A 12255-nucleotide genomic window follows, 5' to 3' on the forward strand; every position below is an offset into this window, starting at 1 on the left:
TTGATCACAAGATTACCAGTACTGGGCTCAGTTTGCGGATTCTATGGACTACGGCTGTCTGTTCAAATACTAGAAATTGCAAAACAAAAACAACAACCGCTTTTGGGGGACATGGCTGGAAACTGGCGTCCCCAAACACGGCACCTTACAGCAGCAGCCCCAATCTACCAATCCAGCACTTCTACCGGACGCCCTTTGGGGGATGCTCTAAGCATCTTTGTCTAAGTAGTAGTAATATTCTCTAACAACAATTATTACAAAGAGGAAAATGATTAACCATTTGTCTCCAGTCTAGGTGCATCGAACTCTACGGGCTGAAAAGGACGGCAGCCTATGACACCCCGAGTTAGTCAAGAGTGTGCCATGGAATACATGTCAAGGAGGTCAAAATGTCAATACCAATGATGGAACTAAGAAATTCCATGCACATAATTAAAAAAAAGGAGCAACTTGTCGTGTGTCTTGCAGATTGTCCACCAACGAGTACAAAGTGCTGCGGTTTTACCTTTGGCAGAAACAGCCATGTTGCTTTGAATCCTACGATGGAGCTAGAAGTCAAAAATATTCTAGAAGTCACTTGCATTTGCACGGATAAATCAGCACCATATTTGGTTATTGATGAATCCACTCAGGAGATCTACGACCAGTCGACCAGTGGGTGCGGCGAGCGGCGGAAGATTGGCAGCCGTGGTTACCCGAGGACATGCCAGAGGTGTAGCGGGAGGTGTCATGCACCAGGATGATGAGAGGCAGAGCCGGTAACTTGCCTGTAATACCATCAACACACAATGATTAAATGCAGGATCAGAAGTTCAGAACAAGGATAGTGAGAGGTGTTTAGATGCGCAACAACGAGATAATACAAGCTCTCACTATGCAGCTAGGCTCTAAAAAATATCGATAAAAGCTAGCAACTAAAAGAACTATGGATCCCAATGGAAATGACATGGTGCCGTGTGTGTGTGCATGATCTCATCAGACACACCTGACAAACGATACTTTTCATACCATAATGGGAATGAAAATAAAAAGTAAACAACATGCTTACAATGCTCATCCTGCAGGAAATTGTTAAGAGAAACAAGAAACAATAAACTTATCACAGTACAAATTAATTAATCTGATGGAGATGTGGTAAAATTACCTGGTTATCCTCGCGGGTTGGTACCTCTAGTTGACAGCTCGTCATTGGGCATGCAAGTACCAAGAGGCACCATCCATTTTGAGCCCCTGGATGCATTAAAAGTAACGGTTGACAAATTTCACGTGCAGGAGAATTGCTCATAACTATATATAGTTGATCAAGTTCAGATCTCAAATCCAACCATTTCTACAAGAAATGTGGAGTCACAAAGGTATCATCCACTGTACTTAGTCATGGTTGCAAAACGATCTGACCAGCCCAAAAAACACTATAACTCACAAGGCACTGAACTGCGTTGTACTTCGGTCCAAACCCCATTTCCTAGTAACTCTTTTCTTTCGCAGACATTCCATCTCTTTTAACAGGTGATGCAGACACTTCACTGCTGACACGGGAGTTTATTCTGAACCAGAAGCAGGCGCTGACATGCCCTGAGAAACACAATAGGCTGCAAAGGAGATCGCATGCCGTGTCTGCCGCAGCACAGCCATCAATTGATTGATAGTGGCAGCTACCAACACATTGAAATTCGCTATCAAGAAGAACTGCGATGCAAAATCAATAAACTGTTACCACTACTACTATTTATGTTGAACCAATTGGAACTAGGCATAGTAACACAAGGACATCCTTCCTTCACTGCGGCGATAATGCCAAGGACCATGAGAATAGTTTGTTTGGCCACGTCGCATAAACCTCCACTGATAAACCGCATGTTAGAACTACTGCTATTTATTTCAACTGTCCAGTTGCCTTAGCATCTCTGGTCAGGTCTGGACCCCAATACAGACTACGAAAGTTCCAAACAAACAAAATAATTATACAACAAGCACACCAGCATACGGTCACTTGGATGCAAGGGAGGATTTCCCTTTTACTATGCATGTACATAAAGTCAGTCTCACACTTTATTGGGTAAAGAAGGTCATGTAAACTGCAAGTAGGTGGTTTTTCTATCCTGTTTAGCGTGTCCAATTTGCCAAAACCTTCACCTAAGCATCTTTGTCCAATCAGTAGTGTTCTCTAACCATAATAAAAGAAAAGAAAGAAAATGATGAACCATTGTCTCCAGTCCATGTGCATGGAACTCTTGAGGCCAGAGGATGCCAATCCATGACGGCACGATTCTTTGGATTTACATGCTGGGTTTATTTTATGGTCAAATGCCATGGTATTTAATGGCAAGGAGGTTAAAATGTCAACACCAAGAAAGGAACTGAGAAATTTCATGCATGTGTAAATTGAAACGAGGAACTTGTCGTATACAGTATCACCTTGGTTTTCTCCCACTGTAGTCCCTTGAAAAAGAACAATATTACTGCGAGTTTACAATAGCAGAATGTTGCTTTGGATCCTATAGTGAAACCTGAACTGGGAACTAATTCTAGCAACCACTCGCAATTGCATGGATGAACCAGCACCAAATTTGGATATTTGGCCATGATGCCTAGCTACAGGATGTTCACCTTTGGTTACTGATGACAGCTCTGGAGAGTTGACAGGTGTTCTTACAGTGCATAATACTGAAATCTAAGACTTATTCATAGTGCACTTTCTTTATCTTCCTTTCTAGAAGATAGAAACTGAAGAAGTCAGCATCAACACTACAGTCTGCCTATTTGTGATTTTGTAGTTCATTCTTTCAACAAGATAGGAAGTCAGCATCAATAGAATAGTGCCTACTTTTTGCATTCAATGAATTCACCCATCCATATCTACTCTAGAGTGCTAGTTCATGAACCTGAACTATCATGCGCATACTGCCTTGAATGATTTACATCATAAATGATGAATAATCTAAGAGAGCGTTTACAAATGAATAGGCCTAAAAAATCTAACCTTTTGATCTCTTCAAAATCTCCCACCTTCTTTCACCAAAAGAACCAAGCAGCAAAAAGGCAGGCTTTTCTTCATCTTCCTGTACATTCATTTCCTTTTGTGCACATGTTTTTTGTGATTTGTATGGCACCAAAACTGGCATAATAATATGACTATCAACCGAGCTACAACAATCTATTGAGATTGAGAACCCTCAGGCCCTTTCAGTTGTGCTGAAGGACTCTATACAGTTCGTCTCCCAGAGCCGCTAGCGTGACTGGTTTCTGGAGCAGACCGTTTATTCCTGATCGCTGGCATCGGTCCCGGACATTGTCATCAGCGCTCGCTGCGAGGGCAACAATCAACGGCGGCCAGCTGTTGCTCCTAAACTTCCGGATTGCGAGGGCTACCTCAAACCCGTCCATCGTGTGCATTGTGAGGTCGAGGATCAGCAACTGGAATGATGACTCGCCGCCAGCGAAGGAGGTCATGCATTGGATGCCTGAACTGACCGAAAAGACTCGACAACCGAGCTTCTCCAGGAGCTTGTGGGTGACAGCTCGGTTGGTGTCATCTCCGTCCACAAGAAGGACATGGAGTCCATTGAAATTGGGAATTGCTGACGATCGGTAGAGGTCTGAGGATGCACCAGAGATGGGAGTCACATGTTGCACCTGGAACTGGAGAGCGAGCATGACAGTTTCTCTGAGGCCTTCTGGATCTGATACTGACCAAATATTACCATTCATCATCTGCAGCAGAACAAAAATGCTCACATCAGCAAATTGAAATATTTATACACATCAAACAACAGAACTGTAACTATACATGCTAGCTTGAATGGTTAATAACTGTATGAAAGAAGATAACTGCAGGTCACAACACGTTTCATAGCAATCATATTATCCAACATCTAATAATGTTTCCATGTCTCATACAGTAAGCGGTGGACATGAATCCAGAAACTTACGAAACACATGAGGATCAATAAGTAATTCTCTACCAATACAATCTAGAATAAACATGCAGTGTAACCGGATATTCACTTTGGCTCATAGGTGTACATGCACTCATTGCATAAAAATCATATTTTAAAATGTTCAAAAATTCTGGAAAAAAAATCTGGGGGTACATATAGACATTCTATGTTCGCACACAAAATTTCGGGAAGAAATGACTGGCATGTCTAAAAAACTAACTTTTGTGCTTCAAAATAGGTTTTCATGAAACATTTTTTTTGTCTTTTTACATAGAACACACAAAATGTCTTTTCTCCGCCAAATTTTGTGAGTGAACATAGAATGTCTGGATGTACGGCCAGAATTTTTTGACATTTTGAAGTGAATTTAAAATATAATTTTCCTAATAGGTGCATCTAGACCCATGAGCCAAAACACCATGTCCCAATATAATCCACTATTGTCAGTAGTAGGAGATAAGCAAGACCCATGAGTACTGTACAGAATGGTGTCAATCAAGTTTGCTTCCTACCAACGAAAAAAATGATGAGGAGTTTCTCTAAATACCTGCACAATCTTCTTGCACATGTTGAAGCTAAGGCCCATCTCCGAACTGTTAGCATTCGGCTCTTGACTGGACAATAAGCCTAAAAGGCTGTCTTTGTATTTTCTGATTCTAATCTCAAACTTCACGCATACATAGCCAGCAGACAAGTTTGCTCTTCGCAGCATCCAATCAGGATTATGCCTTTCTTCCATCTCATTATAACTGTTCACATATAAAGAAAGGCAGCCTGCACCACACTGGTGTAGTAGAGTGCCTACCATGTGCAAGACAATATGGAAAACCCTCTTCTCATCACCAACGACCCTTTCGGGAAGAGAGTTCTCCACTTGAAATTCGAAATCAACTCCCTTGGAACCGGAAAGACATCTTACGACACTGACTGCTTCCTTGATCAAGGAATGCAGGCTGAATGGCCTCCTCACCAAAGATAGATGCTCACGATCCATCGTCGATGTCTGCATGACATCATTCATCAATGTTGAGGCGACACTAGTCGTCTTGACAATGGCATCCATCACAAGCCTTTGCTCGGGATTCATACTCTCCTGCTGCATCATCGAGACGAGCCCAAGGACCGAGTGCATCGGTCTACGCATCCCGTCATACATGGCACTCTGAAAGGAATTCCTAGCTTCTGTTGCCATCACCGCTTCATGCTTTGCCTGCAGTAAGTCTCTATGCTGCTGAGCAAGCTTCTCCCGCATCAGCTGAGACTCCTCCAGTACTGCGGCATGCGACAGCGCAACGGCCACTTGATCGGCGATCACTTCAACAATCTCCAATTCCTGCTCGCCCCACCCAACGGAACCCCCATCTTCAGGTAAAACCAGAACTAGGATAGCATAGCTTGTCTCCATCATTTCTGGAGTGCCTCCTTTGAAATTCGACACCCTTAACATTGGCATCCGTATCGCGGCAACAGCAGCCCCTGCTTCAGCAGGACTGCACCTGCTCGCGATCCCAAGTGCCGACTCCTCCCCAAGAACTTTTGCACCCCTCGTCGCCTTGATTTCAACCACATCCGGATCACCAATAGGAATGGAACCGCTGTGCGATGCAGTGATCTCCCTCTCTCTCAGATGATGCGTCAAGATCATCTCGGTCCTGCCCTCATTGGGCATCCACACAGCACAGTTCTGCAGCTCCAGTGTCTTGGCAAGCTCGACCATGGTGGTGTGCAGGACGGTGTGCCTGTCAAGCGACCTGCGGATCTCCTGTGTGAGCATCCTCACATGCCAGCCCGTCTCTTCCCGCCTCTTCATCTTGCCCACCTCCTGGTCCAACTCCCGCGCCTTGACCCTCAAAAAGTTCTCCCTCACCTTCACCCTCAGCAGCTGCGGGATCAGGGTCAGCAGCGTGATGGCCGTTGCGAAAGAGACAAGAGCGGTGAGGAACTTGCCAACGGTGAGTGCAAGGACGACTTGGAAAGAATGTGGCCCGTAGGTGAAGACGGAGACAAGGTGCGTGAGGCCACAGAGAACGATGAAGGCGCCGAACTGCAGCAGGATCCACTTGAGCGGGAAGAGGTCGGAGCAGGTGGTGAAGTAGAGCAGCTCCAGCGGGATGGAGAAGTAGGCCGTGGCGATGAGGAAGTCACTCACCTTCTGGCACTGCAGTATGTTCTCCGTGTTCCAGAGGCTGCTGCCATCGCTGTCATCGCAGCCTCCGCAGTGGCTGAAATCGGCAGCCGCCGCCGCAGACAGCTGTGGCAGCAGTGACAAGAGGAATAGGAGGACCCATAGGAAGGGCATCCTCGGCTGCACTGCTCCCACCATCGGCTTTACCAGGGTTCATTCATCCAGATTCCACACTGAGCACTGGAGTTGCTTGTTTATGGCGATTTCTACAGCAACACGGTACTTGATTCCTCACTGAACACATCGATTTGCCTTGCCTGCAGTCAGATGTTACAGACAGTTAGTATTGTTGCAATCTATTATTATATTATTATATATATTAAAAGCACAATGCAGGGTTCTGTTTGAGACCCTACATTAATCCACATCATCACAATTACTCTAACCGTTAGATCTACAATTATGGCTAGGATTTTACCAGAGACCAGGAGCGTTACGTCATGAGTTTGAAGAGAGATCAAGAGTCATCCGTGTGTAATCATACAATTCAGTTTGCCTGGATTTGCATTGGTGGAGTCCATGTGAAATACCAACTTGGAAAAAAATCTGGCTAACTCCAAAAAAGTTGACAGATGCATTGTGTATGACTCGGACCTACATGTGAAGACATAAATGTCCCGAGGGAACTGCGTAGAACATGGCATGGAAAATGTGCTAGGCTAGAAACCATAACTGATTTATTGGTGTACTTCAGTGAGCATCTATATTACTAACTAAAACCACATGTCTAATGCCATGGGTATTTCACAAACTAAATTATCATTTCTGTGGGAGACAACAGACCATCGATGGTGTGCCCGGTGTTCAAAAAAGAATCACCAACTCTCAGGAAAAAGGTAAAACATCAAGCCACCAATCGAATGGACCTGATTTTTAATTATTTGTAGTCCACAATCGATATATCTTAACAAGTGGCCAATGCATCATCATAGTTGCAACTAATCAGTTGACAAATGGTAGATGATTCTAATTAAAAGACACTGCTGCAGAAAAAAAAAAGGAGCAATATGCCAAAAAAAAATCATAGGAAACCATCGTCAATCGTCAATATGATGCGTAAATAAGATCATCATAACTGTTGGTATCATATTTCGAATCAGAGGGAGAACGTTATGCATTTCGTAACAGGGTAGTAGACCAGAGGAGGAAAGATCTGTACAAAGTAACATGAAAGCTCTTACTATTAGTTCATAAGTGACAATATTTGTGTTGAAACTCTCTCTCGCTCTCTCTCTAGCAACCTCGATGGCAGGAGAGCAGCGTGATCCAGTTAATGATGAAAATGCTTTTTATTAATGCCAATACAATAAGAAAATTTATTTTGCTAACCCATTTGAAAGATAATTTAAACATCATCTTCCATTGCTTAAGTGGACCCTAATTATCGTTTGTAGCACACCCTATAGTTTTTTGTAGCATCGCATTAATCAAACATCACATAAAGACTGTCGGCTAGCTCGCGGCATAAAACTTCAGTTCTATGCAGTGATTTAACATCATATAGAAACGACATATATGGGCGTTGCATTGTGTTTTGGGATTGGTATAGTCATTCACTCACAAATTAAAGATGATTAAATATGTTTAACGCACAAGTGGTACTTCCTTGGTCCTAAAAGGGTGTCGCAGTTTTTTCTAAATTTGGATGTGCCTATACACTAAATCACGTCTAGATACATCCAAATTTAGACAAATCTGCGACATCCTACTCTGGACGGAGGGAGTAGTTTATTTAGCTTTGCATTTACAACGACTATACTAGAACCATACAATTTCCTGTCGTACTCAAGATCTGGGTTCACAGGTACAAATCCCCTACCCCCGAGGGTAGATGATATCTTTTCACCAAAATCGATCCAGCGTACAGTTGGATATCAAGAAGCCCCCGAAATCTAGCAAACCAAGAACAAGAACCCTACTGCAAACCAGTAGAGCGAGGAATTAGTCTCACCTGTGCCGTCTCCTACCAGTAGTGTCCAACACCGGCGACCATAGGGAGGAGGAGGTCTCACAGGGCCACGCTATGAGAGGCGAATCCAGCCTCTACGACACGAGCGCCGCCGCCGCCGCGTCGTGCGCTTGCACAGTGGTCGTGGATCCAATCGGAGCCGCCGGCCGGCATTACGAGCCGCGCTGATCCGTACAGGCGAGAAGATAGTGAAAAGGGGTTCTTTTCCTCTCCTCCTTTCCCGCCGGCCGGGGGAGGAAAGCTCAGAGGCGGCCGCCGGGGGTGGGGCCGTCCTCTGGTTGGTGAGCTACAGGAGCAGCAGCAGCAGGAGAGGTGCGAGGTGAGGAGGAAGGTGGGAGATGAGAGACGTTTTGCGGAGGAGCAGAGCAGAGCAATTGGCTAGGTTCAGCTCACCCCTTGAGCCGCCCGCCGGGATTCCCACAAAACCGCTGCCGAAATCCTGGTTTCACAACAGTGGAACTTTCATAGGGTCTTCTGATTTTCCATCTTTTTTCTTTTGCGGCCCTTCTGCATTTCTATCTGAAACGGGTCATTCGAGCGACTGCAGGGCACTGCCCGACATTGAGCACGTTTTTTTTTTTTTTCGAAGAAAAGAAAACTCAATTTAAAAGTTCTAAACTTTTCTAAAAAATATCTAGATATACCCGGACAGCTAGTGGAATAAGTTTTGACGGTGCATGTTCAGCAATTTTACCGGGTGCCATCTTTTGGTCGCCGATCCCAGTGAAGGCCTCTCGGACAACATGTTACTCGACTCGTTCTCCGTTAGGCACTTGTTTCTTATCTTCGGCACATACCACCGCCAAGCCAAGGACTAGACGCTCGCTGAGGTCGTTCAACGGCACGACGTGGACAAGATTTCATTTGGCCAAGGGTGCTCGGCGGTATTTCTTGATTACTTGACGACATGGGGGAGCGGCAGCGCGGCGAGTGGTCAAACATCGCGTGATGGGGAGTTTTTCTTCTCTTTTATCGTGGAACATGGCATTGACCGGTTTTTCTTTGAAACTTCTATTGCCACATAAACAATACCACGTGTAGAAAACAATTAAATGTTCCTCCGGTAGTGACCGACAACCGTCCACAGTCAATGGACGGCTCCAAGGCCCACATGGACCTATTCTCTGGCGAGCGGTAGAAGCCGTCCCTACAAAGTACTACGCTGGCCCACATAGCGAGGTGCGCACCGGTAAAACTCTGAGACGGCAAGGATCACAACAACATTACTCTATTTAGTTAATTTGATTTGTGGGGTGTTTAGTCCAGTTTTCGAACAATGTAAGATTATGTACCTGGTTTTACACTTTCGGGTGTGGCGTCCATTTATATAAATTTGGGGGTTTTGTGGGGAAAAAATCAACGAATAAGTGTACCGTTAAGTTTTATCAAAGTTGAATTTTTGAAATTTGACTAACTTTATAGAGAAATAGCAATATTTCTATACCAATATTAAAAGATTCAGAGTGGGGTGATCCAGAAAATCTTGATTGTTAGCTAATAAATCTAATGGTGTGTGTTTCTTTCGTCTTTAGCGCTAAAACATTGTCAACCATACTAACCATCGCTAATCAGGTTGAAAGAACATCTCTCACATTATGTTTTGTGTGTTTGATGTCAATATATGTGATACACTAATGTTTGTTTAAGTGGTACAGGGTTTACATAGATTCATATTTATGTGTGTTGGATTTGGTCGGTCTGTCAAAAGTTAACAGCAAAAGATGGCCAGGCCGGATAATCCGGGCCGGATATTGTTGAAATATCCGGCCCCCTGATTTTGGCTAAGTCTTCGAGGGAAAAGCTCCGCAGTATGGGGGCCGGACATTTGCCCGGATATTGTCCCGGTATTGTACCAGGGCCGGAATATCCGGGCCGGATATTTTGGAAATATCCGGCCCCCCCGATTTTGGCTAAGGACTGGAAGAAAAGCTTCTCTGGCATAGGACCAGACATTTGGCCGGATAAAGTCACTGTTTTGTCCCGTAGGCCGGATTATCCGGGGGGGGGGGGGCGGATTATCCGGGGGGGGCGGATTATCCGGCCCTTACTTAGGCCGGAATATCCGGCCCCCCGGAAGCTGCAACGGCTCATTTTTTAGAGGGGGTATAAATACCCCCCTTCTTCTACCTTGGTTGCTTGCTCAATCATTACACAAGAAATCTGCCAAGCCACCTCCATTAGAGCCACCTCAAGAAACTCAAGATTTGCAAGATCTCCTTCCTCCCCCAACCAAATCTCTTGATCTTTGGAGATTCGAAGGAGAAGACACCGATCTACATCCTCACCGAAGCGTTCTTCATTTCCCCCTCTCTTGTTTGAGGGATCTCATGCTAGTGTTCCTATTTGGTTCCCTAGTTGATTTGTGTTGATGTATTGTTGTTGATTGTTGTGTTGTAACAGATTTGGGAGCCTCCAATTTGGTTGTGGATGTGTGCCCCAAGAACCTTGTAAAGGCCCGGTTTCCGCCTCGAGGAAATCCCTTAGTGGAAGTGGGCTAGGCCTTCGTGGCGTTGCTCACCGGAGATCTGAGTGAAGCCTTCGTGGCTGTTGGTTTGGCTTTCGTAGCAACCACACTCCTCCAAACGTAGACGTACCTTCTTGCAAAGGAAGGGAACTACGGGAATCATCTCCGTGTCATCGCGTGCTCCACTCTCGGTTACCTCTATCCTATTCTATCTCTATATTTCTTAGATATATCTTGCTTAGTTGTTAGCCTTGTCATATAGGTAAATTCACTTAGTTGCATATCTAGAGAATTTACCTTTTGTGTCAAGCCTAAATTGAAAAAGAACTAAAAATTGGTTAGCACCTATTCACCCCCCCCCCCTCTAGGTGCGGCATACGATCCTTTCAATTGGTATCAGAGCCTCGGCTCTTATTTCGGGCTTAACCGCCTAAGAGTATGCCGGACGAGGAGTCCTCGGAAGGGGCCGCCAAGACGGTCTCCGTGGAAGACTTCAATTCGTTGAAGTCCTCCATGGAAGCCCAAATGGAAAGCATGAAAAAGATGATTGCCGAGCTTTTGGCTCCGGCCCTTCCCAAGGCTCCTAGTGTAGAGGTAAAAGACACGGGTGCGTTAGATGAGGGAGAGGCTTCGAACTTACCCTCATCTACCAAACCCGTGGAAGGTGATAACTTAAACACTATCAAATCTCCCATTGCATCTCCTAAGGGAACTAGTGGGAGTGAGAGCTACAATCGAGTACCTCCACCTTTCCAATCACCCGATATACCGGTTCCCCATCCCCATTTGAACATTCGGGGCGACCCACCTAAGTTTTCTATTGATAATTTCGATACTTGGCAATTTGAGTTCCGCTCTCATGTTTGTAGTGCCTCCAATGAATTATGGAGAATCATCTTGGAGGGCTTCAAGCCATACAACCCCGACAAGTTGACTAGAAGAGAAGCGGTTGATAGTCAACTCAACAACACCGCCTTGCACATGATTCAAACTAGTGTGTGGACAAAGGAATTGCATCGTGTCCGGAACTACACCACCGCCAAGGAAGCTTGGGATGGTTTGACCGCTAGTTGCATTGGAAGTGAGAGCACAAGGAGGAACAAGTATAATGCTCTTAAGAATAAAGCCGAAGGGTTCATGAGGCTACCGGATGAAGATCATGAAGACATGTATGGAAGACTTCTCACCGTTGCCGATGCCTTCCGGCTTATTGGTGCCACCCACATCAATGACTCTTGGATCAAGGAGAAGTACATTGAATGCATGATGCCATTTGTACCCACTGATGTCAAGACTCTTGTGGGAAGGGAATGCTACTCCTCTCTCACCTCTCAACAAGTCGTGCACGAGATGTAAGCTCTCAAGGTGCTTGAGGAAACCTCTCATGATTCTCGCAATCGTGCTCTTGGGATGGCAAAAGGTTCCAACCTTGCCTTGGTGGTCAACTCCGTTGAAGAAGTGATTCCTCAAGAATCTTATAGGGCATCTTGGAGTATGTCCTATCCGGAAGATTTGCAATGCCACTACCATGATCACATGGCCTTCCATGCAAAATCCTTTTGGGTTGATCCCTCCAAGTCCAAGGAAGACAACATCAAGAGGAACAACAAAAGTGGGTTCACTAGCTTTGGTCCAAAGACAAGATCATGCTACAATTGTGATGACAAGCGCCACTTCATTGCCGAATGCCCCTATG

At 45.1% G+C, this 12255-nt stretch overlaps 1 protein-coding gene across 5 annotated transcripts; it reads right to left on the reverse strand.

Moving 5' to 3' along the window:
* Positions 1-439: 439 nt before the first annotated feature.
* On the reverse strand, positions 440-8511 carry LOC127318429 (ethylene receptor 2). 5 transcript variants are annotated; one of them, XR_011748162.1, is made up of 6 exons: positions 8078-8511; positions 4489-6383; positions 2984-3714; positions 1424-1689; positions 1145-1230; positions 440-767 (listed from the first exon to the last, which is right to left on the reverse strand). XR_011748162.1 is itself a non-coding variant. In XM_051348914.1 (3 exons), the coding sequence occupies exons 2-3, from the start codon at positions 6262-6264 to the stop codon at positions 3187-3189; spliced, it is 2304 nt and encodes a 767-aa protein (XP_051204874.1). In that variant the 5' UTR covers positions 6265-6383; positions 8078-8511; the 3' UTR covers positions 2803-3186. The 5 variants fall into 5 exon arrangements, 1 of the variants encoding a protein (XP_051204874.1); XR_007861853.1 differs by having other exon boundaries at positions 1326-1689; XR_007861852.1 differs by lacking the exon at positions 1424-1689.
* Positions 8512-12255: the final 3744 nt, after the last annotated feature.

Source organism: Lolium perenne, chromosome 7 (genome assembly GCF_019359855.2).
Source record: "Lolium perenne isolate Kyuss_39 chromosome 7, Kyuss_2.0, whole genome shotgun sequence".
NCBI lineage: Eukaryota > Viridiplantae > Streptophyta > Magnoliopsida > Poales > Poaceae > Lolium > Lolium perenne.

Excerpts from the sequence above, each read along its gene's own strand:
- LOC127318429 (XM_051348914.1), bottom strand. The coding sequence starts at position 6,264 with ATGGTGGGAGCAGTGCAGCCGAGGATGCCCTTCCTATGGGTCCTCCTA. Across the intron at positions 3,715-4,488 it reads TGTGCAAGAAGATTGTGCAG|ATGATGAATGGTAATATTTG; the intron begins GTATTTAGAGAA and ends GTTCTGCTGCAG.